The 25,306-nt window shown below is 34.5% G+C and overlaps 1 protein-coding gene across 1 annotated transcript in view; it reads left to right on the top strand.

The window, feature by feature from the left end:
* The window catches only part of CCDC102B (coiled-coil domain containing 102B), a 119,235-nt gene extending 94,191 nt beyond the window's left edge, over window positions 1–25,044 (top strand). Inside the window, exon 5 of the mRNA XM_086742168.1 lies at window positions 24,509–25,044. Within this exon, the coding sequence (XP_086598294.1) occupies window positions 24,509–24,598 (90 nt within the window). The 3' untranslated portion in view covers window positions 24,599–25,044. The remainder of the gene's footprint in view (window positions 1–24,508) is intronic.
* Window positions 25,045–25,306: the final 262 nt, after the last annotated feature.

The following is a 25,306-nucleotide window of genomic DNA, read 5'->3' as shown; positions in this document are numbered from 1 at the left end:
GTTTTTTTTTAAATTATCTCCGCTGCAGTGGAGTTAATTAATTGAACAAATAAACAGAGAGTTTTTCTTATACTGATGCTCCATGAAAAGCATTTGATCAGGACTTTGGCTGTAGTACAGGATACTTAGAGATACTGTAGTGACTGAGAAAAAAAAAAGAGAAATACATACTACACCAGCCTGTAACCTTTCAGTGAATGATTAAGTTGTGGTGTCCCTTTTGGTTTTGCTCTTTTCTTACAGTAGGTCATCTTCACATCTCCTTCATTTTAGTCATTATGAAAGTAATGTTGAAGAGAATTATTTGAGATGTAAACTACCAGAAAGAGATTACATATGGAAATATTACACTGATCAAGTGCTTCCAAATAATATAATTTAAATGGTCAAATCTATCAGCAATTTTTTTCATTCTCTTTTCTTTTGATGAATACTTGGGCAAGAACCAATTATTCTCCTGATATTTTTGTTTTCAGAGTTTGTGATTGGAAAATCAATTTGAATGTTTTTTGTCCTGTAGTCTGTAGGAAATTAAGTTGTGAAGGAAACCATGCTTGCATAGCTTCAAGACATTCATACTTAAAACAGTCAAAATATAACATAGTCTCCATAGCCTGTCTGACCTGTGTTGCAAATAGTATCAGTTTATAAAATGTGTAGTTTTCAGAACAATCACACACTAGGTGTTCTTAGTGACTCAAGGCTAAACCCCTACACATCTTGCTGTCATAATATGATAGATTTGTCAATACATTTTCATGTAGCACTTGTCATAAATTCTAAAATTTGGTACAATTTGAGATTAAAATGTAATTGATCTGAGAAGGAACTACTTATGACGTACAATAACATTCTCATCAATTTAATTATGTTTCAAAATCTAGAGATCTTTCTTAAACATTCACAGTACTAAAAGGAAATTAATCTACAGCTCTGTTTTAGGGAGTTCTGTTCTTTTTTACATAACAGATATCTGTAAATCTCATCAGAATGTAGCAATGATTTTCCTAGTAGTGTTTTGAAATTATCATTTATAATATGTAGGCAACTGGACATATTGAAAAAAATCCATTGGAAGATTTTCTAAAGGTGTAATTTCTGGTGTTAACAGTCAATTTTTTAGCTCTCTTGAACTGTGATATTGTGTTGGCTTAATAAAGACTCTTTGATAGTGGGCAGTAGACAGCCTTGTGTAGCTTGCAAAATCAGTTATGCTTCTTGAGTTTTCAGTTAGTGCTGGCTCGGATCCTTGTGATTTTCCACTATATAAGCACCAGAGGGATATTCTTTCACATACTGGAGGTTATCAGCAAACCCTGAGCACTGTTTTTTTTTTTTAAAAAAAAAGGAAATTTTATGAATACATAAATTTACTTCACGGAGTCTTTTTGGGGTTTTATGTTTGGTTTTTTTTTTTTTAGTTAAAAGTTTGATGACTAGAAATTTAGTGCTTATGCAGTTCTTTAAAATTAATATGAGCTGCAAATTTTTGCAGTAAACAATGATTAAAACGTATGACTCAAAACTATAACTGCCGGGTTGGCTTTTTTTGTGATTTACAAATATCAACTAAACACAAAATTATATGCTGTATGTAGCAGAGCACCATATAATTACTGTCAGGAGTGACACCACTCAGCCTGCTGAGTGAGAAGGCTGGGCTTTGTGTTGTTTTTTTCTTTATTCTAATATAATAGCTGTGTTTATGTATTAAACTGCCAGACTGTCTGATTAAGTTATTATTGTTGAGATTGCCTTCTTGATAGCTAAATGTTTTTTGAATAGCTAGGGTGCTGGCTTTGTTTTGTGTCAGTGTTGTTAGGTTTTTGGTAACACCAAGAACGACAACAAAACCCCAACTCTTCATTTCTGATGTTGTTGAAGTATATTTGCATCACATAATGGGAAAAGATTTTTGCATTTGTTGCATTATTTTGTCTTAAAAAAATATAAGAGAACGTATTGCAGACTGCTTGACTTTCTTCCACTGTTGCCATCCCCTAATAATGTCTTATGCACTCCAAAAAGGTTTCTGATTTCTAATCAGAAATCTAATGTGAATACTAATGTGACTCGTGAATAATGACAGATCCCTGGCACAAAGATTAAATTTGGAGGTAAAGCCTTTTAAGAAAGGACATTGAAGAAAGCCAGATTTTATTGGAGGTTATGTAGAAATATAAAGAAAATATCTGAAAAAGTTTATCACATTCAAAGTTTAAAAATACTTTGAATAAACTTCATTGTAACACACATACACAAAATATAACATAGGGAAACAAAAAGCCTGAAAAATAGTCACAACCACTCTACCAAAGAAAGAAACATTGCAATTAAGTAACTTACAAAGTTAATTACAGAATAAGTTATTTATATAGTTTAGGTTGTATATTACTGTGTCCTTTGCAAGTAGTGATTGACAAATGAATTAACAGAGGTTACAATAGTAAAAAAAATGTAAATAAAACAACATCTTGGCTTTGTCTCATGGAAGATTAATAAGCCCTTTTGGAAGATAAAAAAGACTGAGGAAGAAAAGGGTAGATAAAAGGGGAGATTTGGTATTTTGATAGATCAAATTTTGGTTGAACTAATATTTTCAATACTTGGTGACTGTAGTCTTTCTATTTCCATAACAGCAACAAGTGAACAAGAATTTAAATAGACTGATTTATACGTAATGTCTGTTTTCCTTATAAAGCATAGCTGTGTATAAAGAGCAATTAGTGGCACAACTATAACATATTACATTATTTTGTTTAAAATAATATTAAAAGTCTTTCTATCTCAAGTTTAGGAGGCAATCACAGTGTTGTTCATTGAAGTGTGTATTTTTTAGTAGCTTAGCAATTGATTTAAGAGAATAGCCCATTTTCTGAAATATGAGAGCAAAGTGGAGCTGCTATTTCACAATTATATAAAAACCTAGGTTACGCTGCCCATGTTAGATTGTGAAATATCTGTCAAAATGTACTATGTGAAACCTTTAATATTTTTCAAGTGTTTTCTAAAACTAATATATCTCTTATATCGTTACATAGATAACATTCAATAGTGCATAAGAAGTGAGCTGAATATACACGGAATTAAACTATATATGTGACCATAAATGGTAGATATTCACAAAACCTAATATTAATCAGTGACATTACCATCTCTAACCTTCCTTGATGTAAACCAAGTGGTCAAGATAGAACAGGAGTCTAATTTTGGTTGTCACCTTGGTATAATATTTTTTCCTCTTAATTTGCTCTTGAGGGATTCCCTTTGAACAAGCTTGCCTCACTAGAATAAGTGTATGCTCTGTTATTAAGTCTCAGTTCTGCATTTCATATATTACGGAAATCAAATACACCAAAACATGCTTCAGATATTTTTGTAATCTGTATTTGAGTTTTGGCTTTGTTTTGTTTGTAACATACCTGTTAACTTATCTGTTTGAATCTTTTATTAATGGAAAGGAAGCAACAAAGTTTTTCCAGAATGTTTCTTTTCTCTCTGTTACTTGAATGAGAGCCTTTCCCTAGGTAAGGACCTAGTAGCTAATGCACTTTGTTAGTTAGGATTACAAATCACCTTTCAGTTATGTTGGAAAATCTGCACAACTTTAACTAAGTGGTTTAAGATAATAAAACCCCTGACAAACTTATAAAAATAATTTGGTCTTTAATTTGACAGCTGTCCTCTAATGTAGTTTCTAGGAACATTTTGGTGACAATATAGTGTACAAAAATTATTTCTTCAATTCTTCGGTGTGTAATCATGTAAAAACAAGCATCTGCCTAAATACACTTCAAAATATTTTCGTTTTAAAAATTAAGTATAGTAATGATGCAGTATGTTTCACACCAGCTGTATAAATTCAGAGTGATAGAGCTGCCTTGGCTGAAAATTTAGGGAAAAATTGTGTTTTTCAGTGTGTCCTGAAAGTCGACATGTCCCAGCTCTGCCAGATCAAGGCATGAGCATAAAAATGGAGAGCTTCTAAGAGACAAGTACTGTTAGCTGATTCCTGGCTCTGAAGCGCTCCTGCCCTCTTTCTCTCTTCCCTCCCCCTCACTCACACTCTCTTTCTCTTCCCCCATCTCTCTCTATTTCTTTCCCTCTTTTTCTTTTTTCTTTTTTTTTTTTTTTAATACCATGAATCATCAGCTTCAATACTGCTTTTTTTTTCAACTATGGCAGCAGGAGAACTAGGTTGTAAATCACAGAGTACTTAACATGGCTAAGTTATCTCAGTTTATTTAAAGCTCACACAGATCACAGAATACTGACCTATGCAGACTGGTTGGAATGGTTGGTTATTTATGGTTATTACACCTTGCTCATGCCTTATAAGTGCCATATGTCTTGCCCATAAATGCCTTGGGATTCACATTTCATGTTAAGCAGAAATGCCTAAGAAAATATTTCAGATTTGATTTCTTTTAATCAATTTTCTTGGGATTTTGACCTGACAATGTAAATATCAAGGTCTGGCAAAAGGAAAAAAAAATTGTGCTATTGAATCCCTGAAACACCAGTGAGGCTTTCAAGTATAAAACACTGTAAAATTTGACCAATGGAAGTTCAAGGAAAACTTTTTATTTCAGATTCATTAGATGAAGGTTTAGCTCTATGCTGTGAACACGAAAAAGAAAGCTGTGTAAGCAAAATCACTCTGTGAACAAATAGTGGTTTTGACTGTGATATATGAAGCTAGACTGGAGGGGTGGATGTTTTTTAATTTACCTATTAAAAAGTATAGAAAAATATTTTACATGTTATGTATGTTATGAATAAAATAAGTTTGAAATTTTAAAGAATCTTAAAAAGTTTAGATATAAGAATCTATTAGAATAAGTTCTTCCTTTTTGGAGGAAATAATTTAAACTGGTTAATAACTATTTAGTATTACTAAAAAGTATACTTCTTTTTAGTATTAATAATGTCCAAGAATATTAATGCAATTTCTACTGGAATTTTTTTAAAAAAATTAACTGAAATTGTTTCTAAAAAAAAAAAAAAAAAAAAAGGAGTTTGCAAGTAAAAGCTATTTCATTCCAGCACCTAGAAGGTTTTTTTTTTTCTAAGAACCTAATGAAATTGCATCTTCTGGACTCATATATTTGTTTTCTTGGATAAATTATTCTAAGACAAAAATTTTGCAAGCTTGACACTTAAGATAATTAAATAAAAAGGGAAAAGAATCCAAATAATAGCATGTAGTACTTCTGTGTATCTTATCTATTTAGATCTTGCCCCTTGTAATTCTACATGAAATCTGGAATTGTCTCAGGGGCTAATGAAGGACAAAACACTCTGGCAGGAATGTGTCAGTATGACAAGTACTGATTATTTTTACCACAGGGAATTAAAGTACCATTTTTATTTTTTGCCTGCAATATTTTCTATAGCACTGTTGACTACTCCTGATTATCCGAGATCATCTGACTGAAATGAGACATTTATTTGCTTGTTGGCTCAGAACCTCCAGCAGTGTTTTGCTTCTCTGAAATTGGCATTAATATTGCCCATTGGCTTTGGTAATTAAATTGTACACCTGTTCAAAAATAAGCACCAGATTGTTAATGATTCTTGGCCATCATACTGTCAGTAGTTTTCCAACAATATTTCTCTTCAAATTATCAGAACTTTTTTGTATTCCTCTAATTGTGTCATGAACTCTTCCAAGTCTTCCATGGCAATATTTCGGCAAAAACTTAAGTATCAGTATTCTAAATCAATAGCATTGTAGATGAAGTGGGAAACCTGCTGAAAAGAGGGTCATTCTTATTAAATGTTTCTTTAATTTATCAGCTCCTAATTACTCTTAGTAAGATATAAATCATTTTCGTTATTTCTACAAAGATATAACAATTCCTCATATAACTAAATCGCTGGAGGTTAAGTAATTACAGTATATAGAAATCCAACATAACATATTCTCTGAGAAAAATAACTAGTCTTATTATATATAGAATTGCATGTATTGAGTAGCTATGAGAATAACAGAAGCAGAGAATAATGAAGAATTAAATATCCCATACCTAAATGTTATTACTTGCTATCTTTTTTTTTCGTAATAGATATGATCATACGCTATCATGAGATTCAGAAAGGACTCCTTGCTTTCTAAATTCCTTCTCAGAGAGGAATCTAGGTGTGGCTGGATCCAGTCCTAGTCCCAAGCTTGACCGACATTTTATGTGTAAAGGATTATATGTGCACAATCAATCTTTTATATCACTTATTTAAGATTTCAAAATTTCAGCGCTCTTATTCCAAATTCACTTACCAAGGATCTGTTGTGGCAGGAATTCTCTCAGCCTTGAGAGATATCCCTGCTCAAGGGGAAATCTTGATGTGCAGCCTGCTGCCATGCAGGGCTCTTGGGCTGCTCACTATTTATGGATTAAGATAATTGACTAATAGTTGTATTTGCAGATGTTAGCTTCTGCCAAATTTGGCATGAGTTGGACATTGACCAGCACTGTGGTTAGATGAGCACCTTACCTTAAATTAGCCCTTGGCTATGATGCTGTTATCAGTCTCTCCCAAATTCACTTTAAGCCAGATGCCGCCATCACGACCAGACACATCTATCACTGATGGTTATCCCTTGAGCAGGGTTACAGAAAAAGTGGTCAGGTTTGAAGGTGGAGTGGAGGACAACATCACATCTTATTGGTCTCCCTGCTGTACTCATGGGACCATAATGTCTACATTCTGTTTTGTTCTATGCCTGTGGTGTCTCTTGAAGCCTGTGAACTTGCACCAAATCCTGTTCCCTTTACTTAGATTGTGTCATTTTTACCTATAAACATTATATCCAAGGCTCTCCAGAATCTGTACTGGCTGTACTGTACCCTGAAATCACATGCCCTTCAACTAATCCTGTCTTACATGTCTAATATATGTTTGGATGACAGATCTCTCAGCTTTCCAGCACACGCATTTAATATCATTTTTAGTGAACGAGTTTTGATTTGGAGTAAGAGTTCAACAGCTAGTTGACAACTCAGTACTACAGAGTTTGCATTAGCACATTTTTCAGCCTTGTTTGTTTTGGACTTCAAACTCTTGACTTTTTTGTTCTTTGAAATTTCTTTTCACAAGCTACTCTTCTAGTGTATTTCCCATTTACTTACAGATATTAGACAATGACTGAAAGGATGGAAAACAAGCTAAACCAAACCAAAAGACCCTCAAATGAGTTAGACCAGAACCCAAAGGCATGTTATAATACAATACAAAATATAGATGTGGTTTTTTTGAAGAGTATATCTTAGAACATTATATTATGCTCTAAAATATACTCTTTTATTACTGGCTAAACAGGAAAATACTGGGCTTTCCCCTTCAAAATCAAGTAATCTTTTTTGAAATACATGAATCAACATTGTCTATTGTCTCAGTTCTTCCAGTTTTAATTTCATCAGTGACCATGTAAGTGTGGAGTTTATTGCATACTGGAAAGCATGTCATAGCTTTATGTCTCCTCTCCTGCAGGTTACAAGGGAGGGATGACAAGATTTTAGCTCCTGTAATCACTTTAGACTTTAAGCCAGAGGAGGCTATGGAGGCTATTAAGAAACCTGCAGCTCTCGAAATTAATGAAAAATACAGCTGTGCAATGAGTACAGTTTTATTTCTGTGTTTAGTAGATTAGAAAATAACCTCCTGGTAACAAAGTTAATTTCACACCACCACCTCTATGGACATCAGTAAAACTGTACCCAGAAATGCTGAAAAGCTCTGCTCCAGCAGGGTAGTGTGCATGAACAGCTCATAGAAAAATCAGAGAGACTGATTTTCATGTTCAGAAAGTTAGATGGAGCAGACTCTTCTATTTTCAAACTCTATGGTTACTGGTACACAGAAAAATATATTATTTTTATATTGATTTGCTTAAAAAACAACTTATGCTTATAGAAATCATTGTACCTGGATATGATAATATTAGTAACAATTTAAACCCTTTGTCATTTGCTTATAAGTTTGTCAGACTTCTATGATAGAGCATAACATCATCCTGCATGGCCGGAAGCTATGTGTCTATATGCCTCTGTGTGCCTATATAGCTATATAAAGCTGTGTAAAATTTGCCAGCCTCCAAGAAAATGCACTGATTTGCTTATGCTGAAATAATTCTTTAGTTCAAACTTTTTCAGTCATAGTGTTTTGGAGTAGGGACTTTAAATTGGCCAGATTGATTATTCTGCTATCAATATATGCCTTTTGCCTTCTCCATGAAAACTTGAATATTCTGATGAAGCCTGTAGAAATCGATTTCCCAGATTCATTGGACACTTGTTAGAGTTTTGTAGCAAAATGCTTCATAGCTTCTCTGTGTACCTGGTGTGCATCAATCCTGATTCACAAGGTAGTACAATATTTGCTACAACTGCTCCTTCCAACCTCAGAGGACCTCTGGAAGGCACAGTGTTTCAGGACAGAATCTGCTCTGTGTTTGCAACACTCCCTCCCTGACTTCCACACCCTGAGGAAAAGCAGCATGGCTGACACTGGCATATGGCAGCAGGGCTGGGCCTGACATAGTTTGAATTTTTCACTTTTTCCCTGTGCTGAGGGAGGATAAAATCTACAGTTCTGTATTACTTCCATCTACTCAAAATGGTTGCGGAGACAAATTATTTCTCTGTCTTTTTGTCAATAACAGTATGTCTTAAAAGAGCAAGAGATGAGGAGAAAGCAGACTTAACTTTTCAGAATGACTGATCTAATTAAACTCATCAATATCTCCATCTTTACTGAAGAAAACTAACTTTTTATTATATAGGACTGAAAGAAATAAACTAATGTTTTGTCTGTGTTAAGGGACCTTTTAGCCTCCAGCTTGCGATCTTACAAATCACTTATGCAGTGTACTTCAATTCTTTGTTGGAAGTATAGGAGTTACCTCATGGAAGAATAGTTTGACAAGAATATGTAAAAAATTTATTTCTTGAAATGAAATTTGGCAACTGGAAATAAGGTTCCAGGTTTCAGACTATATGAAAAATATATGCTTACAGGGACAGTAGTCTTATTTGATCTAGTTTAACCTTCTTTCACTGGCCTTCCCTAATAGCCATCAAATATTGACATTCAGACAGCATTTAGACATTAATTACTCAGATTTTCCTTTCTTTTCTATGTTTACTCGATAAAAGCCTTCAATGAGTATCTGATCATATTTCTTTACATATTTACACACACAAGAGAATGAAAAAAAGCTTAATTAAAATTATATATTTGATTAGCTTACCAAAAGTATTAAGTAACAAATCTACAGAATAAGAACTGAAATAATAATTTAAATAACTCTTTCTACTAAAAGTAAAAACATATTTAAGCAGATCCTGCTATTCAAGGAATCACAAAAAATGAAGGTTTCAGTAACGTAAGGCTAGATACTTGAGACTTGGAAGTGACAAAGCCCCAAAGATGTAAAATCTGATTGGTGTACATTCTACAGTATTATCTCCTACAAGAGCAGTAAATTGTGGCTAAAATTAATACATTGTGACTTCAGCAAAGTTGCTAAAGCTTATATTGAATTCAAAATGGAAAGCTTATTTGAAAGTTGGCTCTAAAAAAAAATTTTTTTCCGCTTGGGAAAACAGTGTGAAGAGTTGCATTTGACACTCTTGAAGCACAAAAACTTTTATATTTGAGAGATAAATTAGTACTTCTACCCAGAACTGAATGCTGGAAAGCTTGTAATTTGTTGCAAAGTATAGGAATTCTGAATAATTAAGAAATTAATTGATACAGTTGCAACAAAGAGACACAATAGAAAGGGAGAATGTGGAAAGTAGTGTGAAAGAGGCACACTAATTAGAAAGTGATGTGTGACCAACTGCTGGGATTTATAAGCAATATTGCACTTTGCAGAAGGTCCTGGAAACCTGCCATTTGAATGATTAATTATCTTCATAAGTACCTAGAAGATCTACTTCCATATTCTAGTGTCATGCTCCCTTTTAAGGAGGAAGCTTGCAGCTAAATCTGGTTCCATAAGATATGAAAAATGAAATATCTTCTGATGGGATGATCGGAAAGTATAGAGCTAGAGAAGCAATATTGCAAAATTTGTGCCAAATGAGCTATGTTGTGTGATACTGCAGTATATATAGCAAAGTTGCAAGAGTTGTGATGCTTCATTTTACATATTCTAATAGATTTTAATTCTTACATGACAAATATGGAGAAGTTATTTTGACATTTTGTTAGGCCAGATTTATTCTCAAAAAGGAAATAGCATATATTGTAATTAACTGAATTACTTAAATTCATCAAATTAACAAGATAATTGTCATTGATTGCAATTAAATATAATGGGGAAGATATTCAATGTCTTCCAAAGGAGAAACTGTAACTCCATCTCATCCCTGAAGTCATAATACAAGTAAAATACCACTGGGTTTTACTAGACAGAGAGAAGTCACAATCTGAAATAAAAAAAGACTGAACTTCGTGCTCTTTTTTCCTGCACTTTAAGATATTGGTATTGATTTTATGTAAAATAGAAACCCATGCTTATATAAGTCTGAAAGTTTCTCCCTGGTCAGTAAGGCTACATGTCTTAAATGTAGTTGGAGAAAAAACCGTTTAAGCAAAAAGTCCTCCAGGTCCTAGCAGAGTGCATTTCACATTTATAATTTTTCTGATGCAACCATAATTATGGGTCTGGAAAAAAAAAAATCTTAATTTCAAATGTTGTCCTGTATGTTCATTAATGCTTAATGAACATAACAGAAAAAAATTACCATATGAAGGTCCATCTAAGATGGTATCCTGTTACTGGTGGTGGACAAAAGTGTAATTGTGTAAGAATGTAAGAGCAAAGCAGACAGGTAGGCATACAGCCCAGGAATCCAGTGCGAGATTCCAGGAAAATCAAAGTCAAGGACTTCTCAGTCAGAGATGGTAACTTTTTAAAGCCTTATATTGAATTCTAGAATCATAGAATCATAGAATGGTTAGGGTTGGAAGGGACCTTCGAAGGTCATGTAGTCCAATCCCCCTGCAAGGAGCAGGGACATCCCCAACTAGATCAGGTTGCTCAGAGCCTCATCCAGCCTGGCCTTGAACGTTTCCAGGGATGGGGCATCCACCACCTCTCTGGGCAACCTGTTCCAGGGCTTCACCACTCTCATTATAATTTTTTTTTCCTTATATCTTGTCTAAATCTACATTTTAGTTTAAAACCATTACCCCTTGTTATATTACAACAGGCCCTGCTGAAATGTTTGTCCCCATCTTTCTCAAAGGCCTCCTTTAAGTACTGAAAGGCTGCAATAAAGTCTCCCTGGAGCCTCCTCTTCTCCAGGCTGAACAGCCCTAACTCTCAGCCTTTCTTCATAGGAGAGGTGCTCCAGCCCTCTGATCATTTTTGTGGCCCTCCTCTGGACTTGCTCCAACAGCTCCATATTCCTATGCTGGCAGCTTCAGAACTGGACACGGTACTCCAGGTGCTGTCTCACAAGAGCAGAGTAGAGGGGCAGAATCATCTCCCTTGACCTGCTGGCCATGCTTTTTAAATTTGAATGGTTATGAATTTGAATGGTTCTGTTCTGCTACATAAAGACTGATAGGAAATAATTATTCCAGAAACATTCTCTGTTTGTAAATTTTCTCTTTAAGTGTAGAGTTATGTTCTTTTTTATTTTTCTTTAGACGGAAAACATTCTAAAAATTCTTCTTTTGCTACATTAGCGCAACAATAGAAAAAAAATTTAGATTCTGATTTTCCACTGGGCAGCTTGCCGCTTGTCCAAAACTGACACCAAATTTGTATATTGATTTACAGAGGATTTTAATAAATTGTATACATATAGTTTCTTTCTTAACAAGGTAGCAAAACATAGATATATATATATACATACATATTTATATAAACACACAGAATTTTAAAGTGGAAGATAATAAAGAAACAAAGAAATTAAAAAGCAAGACATAAAGGGGATGAAAAACTCATCTTTGCTTTTCAACTTAGGTTATTTTTACAGTACAGGTATGTCTAGTAATTCACAAATAATTGAAATACCCTTCTCCAGCTCAATAATGCTTTATATCTTTCAAGATCACTGTTTTAACTAAAAGCTATGTAAATGTGCACGCAAGTTGTTCAGATTTTCTTTCTTGTTTTTGAAAGACAAATTAGAAGCGGGCAAGGAATAACTCTTTTCTGTATTGCTATGATCAACTATGATTAATCTCCATTTTTTAAAGATCCTGAATTATGATGTGTGAAATTGTTTCTTGAGCCTATTTCAGACTCCAAATAATACACTTTTTTTTTTCTACCTTTCTAGACAGAGAAATAGTAAATGTATTTTTTTCTGTTTCTATTATTGTGTGCCTTATACAGACATATATATTTATCTACAGAAAATGAATAGAAGCAAGAAGGATATTCATGGGCCTGTCAGCATTTGTGCTGCTTATAATCATACATTTCTTTGCTATTACCTGTAAAGTATTTGTAAAGGTTACTTTTTCATTATTGCTTTCATTCTTCAGCTGAGATACGTTCCAAAACTTAGAAAATTAGTAGAAAAGAGAAGATGTACCATTCAAAGATTCTCATAGCTTTTAGGTTCAAATCTAAGAAGCCTTTTGAGAGGACAATGTTTTGGGTATATATTCTTCCCCCAGACTAAGATCTTTTAAGCCAAACAGCATCTCAGACTGAAGAATACAAGTGTATTCCTCATGGAGAGACTTTCAGTGCTTCATTCTGATGATGGCACTGCCATTTCTTTCCCTTCCCAGTACAGTGGCATTTGTTATAAAAATTCCTAAGTTATAGTTGTGCCAAACTTTTACTAAAGTAGAAGTTGAGCTAAGCTCATTCATATTATTTGTATAATATTTCCAAACACTAAAAAAGTGTGAAAAGTGAAATGATTTATGTATGCTCTGAATTTGTGTTAGTTTTGTGAAAATAACTCAATGAATGTTAAAGATACATCAGTGTGGAGCTGCTCGTGGTGATGCTTTCAGTTTTTGCAGGAAAAAAAATCATTACATCAGTTTTAGGAATAATTAAATGGTATGTCTTCTTATTCAAAGGCAAACTAACTCATACACGTACATTGTAACAAACAGCTATCTATATTTTCCTATGTTGTTTTATTACCCTCAGTTTTGTATGTAATATAACTTGAAAGAGATGAGCCACTTTATCAAAATGGCACGGCCATCCATTACTAGAATTTGACAGTGAACATTTCTAATACTCTTCTTACATCAGTTTATGAAGGTAATGGAATTATACTGGCACAAAACTGATCAAATCCAGCACAACATATGAACAGAGTTCAGAACTATATGATGAAAAGAATAGGTTTTTCTGTTTCATTTTTTGTGTTTCTTAAGTTTTGCAAAAGTGATATATGTGCCTCTGGCTTCTACATATTATATAGTGGTATCATTTACTTCATAACAATCATGTGGATTCTGTATCTTCTATAAAATCCTGTAAAAGTTCCTAAAATCTAAGAATATCTACCATGCAGACAATTTTCTCAACCCCCTTTTTTTTATTTCTGATCCCGGTAGAATAATGCTCACTCTAAATCACCTGCTGTGATTCATAATCTTCAGGAAATAAAGAAAATACATTGAATCAGTTATGCCTGGTTTAACAACCAAACAAAAAGCTGTATCCTGTTTCTAGACACAGAAGAACTTTATAGTATGTCAGTCCAATAGTCTATTAATTTGTGATGCCATAAATAGAAAGATAAACTTTTTTTTTAATTGCAACAATATACTTGAAAAGTAGAGGTTTTCAGGCATCTAAAGAATAATGTGATAGATGGAATATCTTTGGAAGTAGCAAAAGATTTAGAGAAATGAAAAACTAAAGAGTTACAAGTGATAGCCAGAAGGAGAATCTCAACAATAATAAAATTAATCTATCCAGACAACAAAGAGAAAAGACAAGATTTCTGTAGATACCGAAAGTAAAAATGTTCAAGATATAAGACCTTTTCTTTCAGTGAAAGTTATAAATAAAATTGCAGAGGATGGATGTGAAATTAACCTCAATTACATATAATTTGAGCTGCTAATATTCCATCTCAATATATAGATGCCTTTTTCTTTTTTTGAACTTTTGAGCATAAATACACACTAAAACCACAGCTGTATATGCTCCAGCTGCTAAATGGATCAAACAGAGGGAGAGGTTGCTTTTCAAGGAAAGAGTCTTGAACTCTTTCACTTGAGGAGAAGAGAGCTGAGAGGGATATGAATGAGATTTACAGAATCATGAGGGCAGTGGATAAGCTGAACATGACACTGTTGTTGACCAGCTGTGAGAACTAGGTACTACTGAAACCAGGAGGAGAGTACGGATAACACAGGCAGCAAATAGGTGCAGGAGTTCATGCAATTTTTTGCACAGAAAGGGACATAAGGTGGATATGGGAAACCAAAGACCAGTCAGCCTCACCTCAGTCCCCAGAAAGATAATGGAACAGCTAATCCTGGGAAAGATTTCCAAGCATATTGAGAACAAGAAGGTGACTGTAAGCAGTCAGCATGGATTTATAAAGGGGAAATTTTACCTAATCAACATGATAGCCTTCTCCAGTGCTAGCTTTGTGGATAATGAGAGAGCAATGAATATTGTTTATCTTGACATTAGCAATACTTTCAACTCTGTCTCTCATAATATTCTCATAGACAATCTGATGCAGCACAGACTAAACAAATGAACAGTGAGGTGGACTGAAAATTAGCTGAACTATTGGGCTAAAAGATTTATGGTTAGTGAAAGTCAAGCTGGAGGGCAATCACTAGTGGTATACCCCAGGGGACAGTACTGGGGCAAGTACTGTTTAACTTCATCTGGATTATGGGACAGAGTGCACCCTCAGCAAGTTTGAAGATTTAACAAAAAAGGGAAGAGTCATTAATAGACCAGGTAGTTGTGCTGTCATTCAGAGGGTCATCAAGAAGACAGAGAAAGGGGCAGACAGTAATCTCATAAAGTTCAAATGGAAATGACAAGTCCTCCACTTGAGTAGGAACAATCCTTGCACTAAGGAAAACTTAGGGTCGACTGGCTGGAAAGCAGGTTTGCAGAAGGGAGCTGAGTTCCTGTTGGACAACAAGTTGACCATGAGTCAGAAATGTACCCTCAAGGTAATGAAGACAAATAACATTAAGGGTGAGCATGTCAGAAAGTTGAGGGAGGTGATCCTTTCCGTCTACTCAGCTCTAGTGAGATCACATCAGGAGTGCTGGGTTCAGTTCTGGGCCCCTAGTGTAAGACAGGCATGGATATACTGGAGGAAGTCTACAAAGGGTAGTTGTCATGCTCCAATTTTAGATGACAGGAAGGCCCCTTTGCATTCTACCTGACCTCAGATGAGTCTGGGAGGCTAGGGGCGGCTGGACCAACCTCTCACACACCGGAGTGTGGTTTTGCTCGTATTCTCAGGAACATAATTAAGACTCAAAATGGAGTCAAACACCAGGTAACTTTATTTACCTAAGAACAAGTTCACAAATGCAAGAGAAAAGAGAGAAAGAAAGGAAAGAGGGAGAAAATAAAAGAGTTTCAGTTGCAATAGCTACCACCATGGAGCTGCAGCGTCCCAACAGTCCAGTTCACTCGGTGGGGGAATGTTCTGTCCGATGTTGATTCCGTGGATGTGGATTCTGTCAATGTGGATTCTGTCGATGTTGGCTCCCTTGATGTTTGTTCCCCTTCTCATGTTGGTTGTTTTTGTCCTTTTATTGTTCATTTCGTTGCATATTCATTGTATTCCAAAAGCTGGTTTGCCTAGCCGCACCCCTCACCTGGCGGTGATATGCATGCCCATTACCAGGTGATATGCACGCCCATTACCATCTCTGGGCCCCTCTGTTTTTCTGGCCTTGGGTCTGGGCGCATGCTGGGGGCTAGGGCTAAATTTCTCAGAATCACCTCTGCATTCAGGTTCCCAGGACAACAGGAGTTGGCTTGCAAGATAACAGGAAGACTAGTCCTATAGTTTAACTGAAGTTCCATTGTTCGGGTGGCGGTTTGATGTTTCGACAATGTTGAGACAAATATTTGACACGGTCTTATACACCACCCCGTGGCTCAACATTGTTGCCTCAAGGACGGGGTTCCATGGTGGCATAAACGATAGAAGAAAGGAAAAAAAAAAAAGAAAAGAATCCAGTATATATATACAACTCTAAACATTATTGTTTGTCAGGCAATTGCAAAGCTAAAAGGAAAGAAAGAAAGGTTCTTTCCTAAACTTTATATGAGTGTACAAAGAGACATAAATGCTAACTAAAAGAAAACAAAAATATTTCTCTTAACTATAACATCTTTGATTTAATTAACAATATCTTATCTAAGTAAATTATCTTAACATATCTAAATCTAATTAACAACACTTATGTTATCTTATAAAACTAAAAATTTGTCCCAGGCCAAGTTTGAGGCTTATGGCTCTGGGGGATCAGAAGAAGCAAATAATTGTTTACAAGGACAATCATAAGGTAAACAAAGATAAACCAACAAAACTGTAGCAATGCACAACATCATAAATGCCCCAAGATAAAGCACCATCAAAATGTTAAGCATTTTGTTCATTTTTTTGCAACCAATTTTTTTTTTTTCTTCAGCAAAACAGTTCAGGTTTTGCTTTTTGGTGGGGCTGGTGACTAGGTCCTTGTGGAGCTTGTGGCTGTGCGATCCTGATCCACCAGAACTGGGGTCTGGATATGCAGCAGGAAAATGGATTTCCACGCCTCCAACTCAGAGCACAGTAAATAAACAATAACACTATAAATTTGCTATCAATTTTATATCACCCTGTGAATCCATGGTGGTTTCAAAAAAAACCAAAAAACCAACCAACCAACCAAACAAAAATCTCATATAATTTCTATTGCTGATGATGTGGTTCGGTTCTTTCCATTGTCTAGCTATGTTGAGACATTCATTAACCTTTTCAATCTCTATCAGTCATGAAAATAATTGAGGACTTCATCACTGTGAATCTACATTAAGAGATTACTCAGGCAAAGGGTATTGGCTTATTCCAAAAAGGTTTCTCTGAATTGCTGGGCAACAGGTCAATAAAAGCATCCTGAAAGTACTTAGCAGGAATGTATCCTCAAACATTCCTGGTACAATGGTTATGGACACTGGAGGAGTACCAGAAAGACAGTAGAAACACAGTCAGCTCATTCCTGGCACAGTCACAATCAGAGACACTAAAATTAGACTTTTCAAATGAGTTTGTAGGTAACAGGTTAACTTTGTCTGAACTGTATTGAGAATTATGTACATTATGAAGGTAATTGAGATGTGGAAAACTTCAAGCATCTTTTCTTACAGAAAAATTCAGAAAACATATATTGGTTTGGTTTTTTTTCCAGTATGAAACAAGAACTGAGAATGTTATTTGGTAAATATCAATTTGTTATTCTAAAACATTGGTAAATAAATAAAACGTTACAAAAAATGGATAGGGAAAAACAGAGAGTGCTCTTATCTAACTGTTTTATCTCTTGTATTTAGCTATTTTAGTCTTTGTCTGCTTTTGCCTTTTTTTTTGCTTTAGTTCAGTTTAAGGACCAGTGCTTTTCCCCTGCTATTTTCATACTTAAGATAAGTTTACTGGTCCTGAGAGCACTTGTACTATTTCATCAGATATGGTAGGTCCTAAGATAATGAAACCTTCACATCACCAGCTGACCATCACCATTTGTTGCTTTTCACTTCAACTCCCACATGATTTTAGCAGTCAAAATCTTACAAGCCTCAGAGCTAGAGATTAGCGCTTTGTGATATTTGGAAGTCAAGATTCAAAATTCCAGTCAGATAATTTTTCTAACTGCATGCTATCTGTAACATCTTGAAAGATAGTAGCTACTATCATGTCAGAATTTGAAGCTAGGAGGAATGCAAGGGAGCAGAATAAGTTATTGTAATGTGCACGTTCACATTCTATCTCTCAGCCTTACAAGTTTTAAAATAAATGCTTTTACTGTTGCAAAGCTTGTAATCACAGCACAGCAGGAATGCACAGTATTGTTTCTACTCCAGACGGTTCAAGAGATGTCAGCCTTTAATACTGTGAAAGATGAAAAGTGTTTTGGGCAATGGTCCAAGCCAGAACATAGTGTATGGCAGAACTCCAGTGCTTCTGAGAACTCTCATATAATTTTCATTCAATGACTATAACTAGGAGGCAGAACATTGAATGATACTGCAGTATAGTAAAGAGCTTTTTCAGGAATTAAATGGTTGATTTTGTTGAGCATACATTATTTTTTCCTTATTTTGAAGAGAACTTTACATAACAGAGAACCTACTTGGCATGATTCTGAAATTAGCCCACTTAGCTTCAAGACAAGTTTGGATGGGGAACAGGAAGTGGAGAAGGGGAGGGGAAAGTCCGCTAGAGCTGAGTGGGTTTCATACCTGAAAGAAGCAAGAGGAAAGTAATGAAGATACATGTTGAGCAACTGTTAAAAGTTAAGAATTCTGAAAGGGTAAATGGAACTAAATTGAAGCTGGCAACCATGTAATTACTGGGAAGGGAAATGATCATGCTTTTTATTGGCTTGGAGATTATGTAGGTGAAAATATTACTGTAGAAAGTGAATCTTAATGTATAAAAAAAAAAAGAATGAGAAAAGAGCTTGTGCCAAATGGACTTTCTCATCCTTTCTTCAGCTATTAAAAAAAAAATGCCCATAAAAAGCCTTCCATGTAAATCACACTTCTAAAAACAGAAAAGAGTTCATATATTATTGATACCTCCTTCTTTGAAGGACTAGAAGAACGGTTCCTATGTTCAGAAAGCAGAAGGAACTTTGTAAAGAAATATTAAATCAGGTGAAATGCTTTATACCGTCAACTTATAAGTCTTAAAACAGCCACTTACGGTATCTACTTTCCCAGATAAACTTTAGATTGTTTTCTTTAATAATAAGTAAGTCATTTAGCTAAAAGTTTTTGTGTTTTCTTTTTTTTTCTCTAATTTAATCAGACCATAAAAAAAAAAATATTGGTTTTGTTGTGTTGATTACTACTCAATATTTCTGACCTATTTTTTCAATTTTTACTTTTAATGGTCTTTAAATTTTGAGTGCTTGCAATATGAACATCAAACAACAATTTGCAGAGAATAATAGTAAAACAAATTTATATTTAGCCTTAATGTATGCTTAGCAACAGCAAAAGAGCTGAAGTATGCCTCGTATTCAAATATAAGGATATCCTCTGTTCTCCTATTGTAATATGCAAGGAATTACATATTTGTTTTCACAATTACATGAAACTGATAAATAGTGATGGACATAGAAAAAAAAATGCATTTTCATGCAAGTTGTGAAAAGTGTACTTTTTTCTGCATTCTTTCACTGTAAAAACAGATTATATGGATATTCTGGATCATTCTAGTAGGTTCAGAGTATTCTAAAAATCAAAGCTAGAAAAGCCAGAAGGTTACTGTCAATTCCCTAAAAGCTAAATTATTTATTCCTTTGGTTATTTTTTGGGGGGAGGGTGAGTAGATTTTTTCTTCTACCATGTAACTGAAAGGAAGCATTTTATTCAGAAAAGTTATTTTATTTGGGCGTGTTGTAACCTGGCATGATCAGATTCTACAACATTAGAACTGAAGAAATATATTATTCTGTAAAGTCAACTAAGAAAAATATGGGGAAAAAAAAGCAGACCTTTTCAAAAGTCATCTTAGTTCTTATTATGTGGCAGAACAGTGCAATTGTTTTGTTATAAAGTGGAATGATTCTTCTTTTGGAAAACCTCACTGTTAACAAGACCTGAATTTATGAAAGGATGTTTGAAGGAGTCCATCTCTGTTAGGTACTCACAGTGTAATGTTCATCCTCTGCTAGTCTTAAAGTGCTTAAAGTATTTAAAGTACTTAAACTATTTAATCTCCAGAAATATTAATTTCAGATTCTGATCTGTATGACTACAGTGATTAGTTGCAAAGTGTTGTTTCTAGTTTACAGTAGGAAAAGTTCGATCCAAATTGTCATTTTTGTCATATTCCACTAGTTGTTTAGTAAATTTCAGTAGTAGCGGTTGTAATACACTCGACCAAGAAATGTACTAGGGAAATTTATTCTGAGATGAATTTTGAAGTTAAAAGGGGACATATTTGTACAGCCGAACACAAACTTTTTCTTGTGAGGAAAATCTAAAAGCATAATTTTGCATGAGTTCCAAGGAGGTAAGAACAATTGAATAAGAAATACAGAAATACACGACTTGGGGTCTTGCAGTTCTGAAAGGAAATATAGCATCTAAAGAAAAAGTCATACTGTTTGAGAGCTCATATAGTGCTTTTAGAGATTGGAATCACATAGTGGATGAGTTTACACAGGGTCTAAGCAATTTCTGCCTTGTAAAGATGTGAAATGTAATTCAATATCCATATGTTCACTCATGGTCTGAAACAGTCCCCTAATCCTAAATGACAAATGTTTTAATTAAATCAGTAGATTATATAAATCTATGTTACTATAATTTGTGCAGGAACCTTTAATTCCACTCCGAATATTAATTATCTTAGGCCTAAAATTGAGGTATAGTTTATACCAGTGAAGATACTAACTCAAGCCTGTAATGATTTCCTTTCTTCATTCTGATTTGGAAATAAACCACGCATTATTTTTCAAATAATACTGCATAGTACCACTGTCATGGGTGAGACAGTAAACAGCAAATCCTAGTGGATCTGGACTGATGCTTACTATTGATTATGTGAACTCTCATCCTTTATCATTTAAAAATAAATATTCAGTGTATTAGTTAGTTGGTATAATCAGTTATTTGATCTAAACATTTCTAATGCAAGCATTTGGGAAGTTAGCAGATTTTTCTAATTTCATTTTCTATATCAAGCTTTTTTCATATACTGAAGCAGTATATGAATCTTTTAGAAAGGCAGATAAAATAATTTATAATACTCCTTTGATAAGAGAACTATTTTTTTTTCCCCACAAGGAGTCCTGACGTCAAATAGGAACTTTGGCAGGATTGAACTAACGTGGGAAAGTTCAGCTCTTCTAGGACTCATGCAGAACATATAAATACTGAAGAGAGAAACAATGTATCTTACGAACAGTTTGCATCTTGGTTTTGAGAATCCTGAGTTTCCTTAATCTTCTTTAGGTTTTCAAGAATAAATACCCATGAAGGAGAAAAATCTTTCAGACATCTTGGTTTCCTTCTCTTCTCCACATGTACAAGTGGACAGTTATCAATACATAGCCGTTTATATCTCTTGTTGTATTTTCTTTAACAGTGCTACATTAGTCCTTTACTATTTTGCCTCTCATCTACACTCCTGAGAGATACTCACATTTGCCCTTGGGAAGTCTTAATTGATTAAAACCAACAACAACCTTGTAATGTCCCTCTGTAGCATCATTACAGCAAATTGTGTGAGGACTTAAATAAGAAGATAATAATAATTTAAGTATCATGTGTAGCTACCTTAAAATAATTCTATCTAGCTCTTCCCATTTAATTAAGGCTTGGAAAAAAAATCCTACCTTACATTAATACTTACTGTGCATTTGCACTAAAAAAAAAAGATTAATTTTAAGCAGGAATGAAGAATTTTAAAATATTCTGCAGAGAAATGAACACACAAACTGTATTAATTGAGCTTTAAATTAGTGATGCTAACAAAAGCAAGGAAATGCACAGTGTAGCAGGAAATGTACCATATGTTATTGTATACCTGGACACAATGGGGACACTATCTTAATGGCTTTCTTAATGTTCCTGTTGTACTAGATATTGGTGGACATATGGTATGCTGTCTTTTTATATGCCTGTGCATTTTCATGATTTTGTTAGCTGACTTTGATAGCATTTTCTATTTGTTTACTGTTAGGAAAAGGGCTTTAGATTGTTTTGCTCATTTATCTGGAGTTCAAAGCCCATGCATTTTGTTTTGCTTATTCATTTGTATCCCTTTTTTATTTTTTTCTAGAGAAGTTGTACATTGGTTTTATTATTGTATTTTCCACAGTTTTAATCCCTGTCTGCAACAATTTGGAACACAGTTGTACAGTCCTTCCACGTACAGACAGCTAAAGCAACAGCAGCAGCTGCAGAGGTGACCGGGGTTTGCACAACCAGGAGGGGTACTCGTGCAGTCGGCTACTTCCCTCTCTGCCCATAAGAACCTCAGCAGACTCCTACTGGAAACAGACATGGTTCCCATTTCACCTGGCTCCCTAGTGCGCTTCCACCATTGTGGATGAGGGACACAAAAGAACAACTTCTTGTCCCAGCTCTTCCTGGATGCCAGGTGTTGTCAAGGTTGGCTGGTGCAGACTACGAATGGGAAATATTTCACTAATTTTTAAATGGCAAAACCCCCATAAATATTTACATTTAAATAGGCTGTTCATTGCTGCTGTCACATGGAATACATATGAAAGTCACAAAAGCACAGAACTGCTCAGAGGAATTATCACAAAACCACAGAATTATTTAGATTGGAAAAGACCTTTAAGATCATCAAGTCCAACTGTAAACCTAACACTGCCAAGTCCACCATTATATCTTGCAAACAGAAAAGAGCAATTGAGCCAAACCTTTTGACATGCATGTAATATACTTCAGTTATACTTTGGCAAAAATTCCCTTACGTAAAGCTATGATCTCAGGGGTTCTTACAGGAGGTGTTTGAGGACTGTTATAAACCAGTATGGAAATAAGAGGAAGTTGTTGTACATTAGCTTGTCAATAGGCACTCTTAAGTTTTGTGATTTGTTACAGACTGGGACTAAGTTTTTAAATCAGATTGTCTATAGGATAATGATTTTTGGCAAGCATGTATGCTTTTGTATAAACATTCATTATAGAGAATTTTTAATAAGGCAAAGTTATTATTGGAAATCATTAAAGTAATTAAAAAGGAAATAGCCATCTGTTTCAAAAAATTTCCGGTGAAATTCAGTATCAACAACTAAATTTCTGATCAGCCAAGTCTTGTGTATCCAGCAGGGTGAAGAATTTGGCAGCTTATTGATTCTTACTGGTGTAGGGCATAACAATCATTCTGTATCTGGATTGATTAGTGGGCATGTCCATCAGTAGATGATAGCATCATGGGGTCTATGATGCTGTTCAGCAGACATATTGCTATGCTAGCTCAAAGACTTTTATAGTTTGACAGCTTACTTGCCCAGAGTTGTTTTGATACGTAATGCTGGGTTATTCTAAGAATATAATGGGCTAACTTGGTTTCTAAATAATAGATATATTAGATTAGACGTGTATACATTGAGGTATGGCTGACCCATTCACAGTGCCAGAAACTGGGTTACAGCTACAGAGGAGTAATTAGGGACCATCGTGTTCAACAGTTTGCTAAAAACTCTCAGGTTCCTTGGCTTGTTGTTCAGACATTGGTCATAAGACTTTTAGATTCCCAGAGCCAAGACTAAACCAATGGATTTGTGAATTTCTTTCACTGCAAACCTGCCCAAGTTATATTAAAAAGACAAGAAACACAGAAGTTGTACTGTGGCTTGTGATAGGATTTCAATGAAAGTGCAAAGATGACACAGAAAAAATTGGACATGTATGCCCCTAAGCTTAAAGCACAAGAAATTTTCAATTAACTATGAATGAGATAAAAACTAGTAACATATAGAAACAGTTTAAATTTGCCAGGATTTATTTAATCTCACGTACACTCTTCTTGGGTCAGTTTGTAGTGAGGCTACTTTGGGCAGTATTTGAGCTCATAAATATTGACAAAACTGTGTTGTTCTGTGCAGAGTTACTGAGTACCTGTTCACTGTGCTCTGAATTCTGGAGAGCATAATAGCCTGTTTCTAGTGCCCAACTTGAATGGACGTTCTGGTTCTTCTGCACATTGTTATTGAAAATTTGATTTATCAATCCAAGATTTATAGAAATTAATATGTTTTAGCATCATTATGCTTTAATTATATTCTTTATGATTATTATGTTTTTGGAAATGAACTCTCCCTATTGCCATTAAGGCAATATGAAGACATTATGCTGGACTAGTGGCTATCATTCTGTCAAATGAGAGGTCTGAGATATCTTTGATCATTTTCACTGTTCTCCAATTTCCTATCTTCCAATAAAAAGACCTATAAGTTATATGTAAGTACTTTAAATCTATCTTGAATAACAATAATACCACAGTTCAGAACAGTCAATGAATAAATAATGGCTCCTGATCATCAAAACTGAAGCAAGCAAGTGTAAACTGCTTCTTACTGTGAAAGACAATTCCAAGTAATTGCTCTGAAACCCTATATTTTTCTATTCTTTAATAAAGAATCAGTTGAAAAAGTATCCAATGTGTACTATAAAGTTAACAATACCAAAATATTGTCCATTTAAATTCTACTGCCTCCTACAGAAACTTTTTTCTTAGAAGAAATTTTATTTGCTATTGTTTTAAACTTTAACTGGCTTTTCTGCTTAGTGTTGTGGTCACACTTTTTCAAAACTTCATTTCAGAGTAAAGAGAGAGAAGAAAGTAAACCCAGGATTTGGGACCAGACAAAGTTCCTTGTATGTTGCTGGAGATTCTACCAAGACAGTAAGTGAAGATGCAGGAGATCATCAAACAACCCTGTAGCAAGAAGGCTCACGGTAAAGAGAAGGTACAAAGACCTTACAGTCCTCACAAATACTGACAGGAAAATTTCATTGAAAAAGTGCATGTTGGATACATGTAGGAACACTGTATGCATTGTTTCTATATATTCCAGGTTTTTCAACATGAACCAAGGAAAATATGCTAGTGTCAGTGTGCACCAAATTAGAATTTTCGTTGCAATTGTCTGTCCTTCCTTTAGAGTTGTCTTAATTGCTCTCTTCTAAAGCAAAAGATGGACTTCAATTAACATAGCATGTAGTTTATCTTTGGGAAAAATACTTTGGAATGTAAATGCTATAGGAGAGAGGTTCAGTTTCAGTCCTGGGAAGACAATGAGTCTGAAATAGAAATCAATCGTTTGTGTCTTGCTTTGCTTCTATTTTTTTTTTTTAATTCAGCAGCAGGCAAATAAATCTGTTTCTCAGTTTCCCCAGTTCTATCAGGGTGACATGCATATTACACCTCTTTTTAATTAAAAAAAATATTTAAAGAAGATAAGTTCTTTTACTTAAAATATCTTAGTATTATCATTTATACATTTAGATTTTAAAAGTATCACTTCTCTTTGTGTTTCTTATGCTGAAAACATAATAGGAATATATAGAAATAATGTATCTCAAGTTTATGTTAGTGTATACATCAAATCTCTATTTATA

The sequence above is a fragment of the Chlamydotis macqueenii genome, chromosome 2 (genome assembly GCF_036417535.1).
Source record: "Chlamydotis macqueenii isolate bChlMac1 chromosome 2, bChlMac1.mat, whole genome shotgun sequence".
NCBI classification, from domain to species: Eukaryota; Metazoa; Chordata; class Aves; order Otidiformes; family Otididae; genus Chlamydotis; species Chlamydotis macqueenii.
This window is presented reverse-complemented; position numbering and strand designations above follow the sequence as displayed.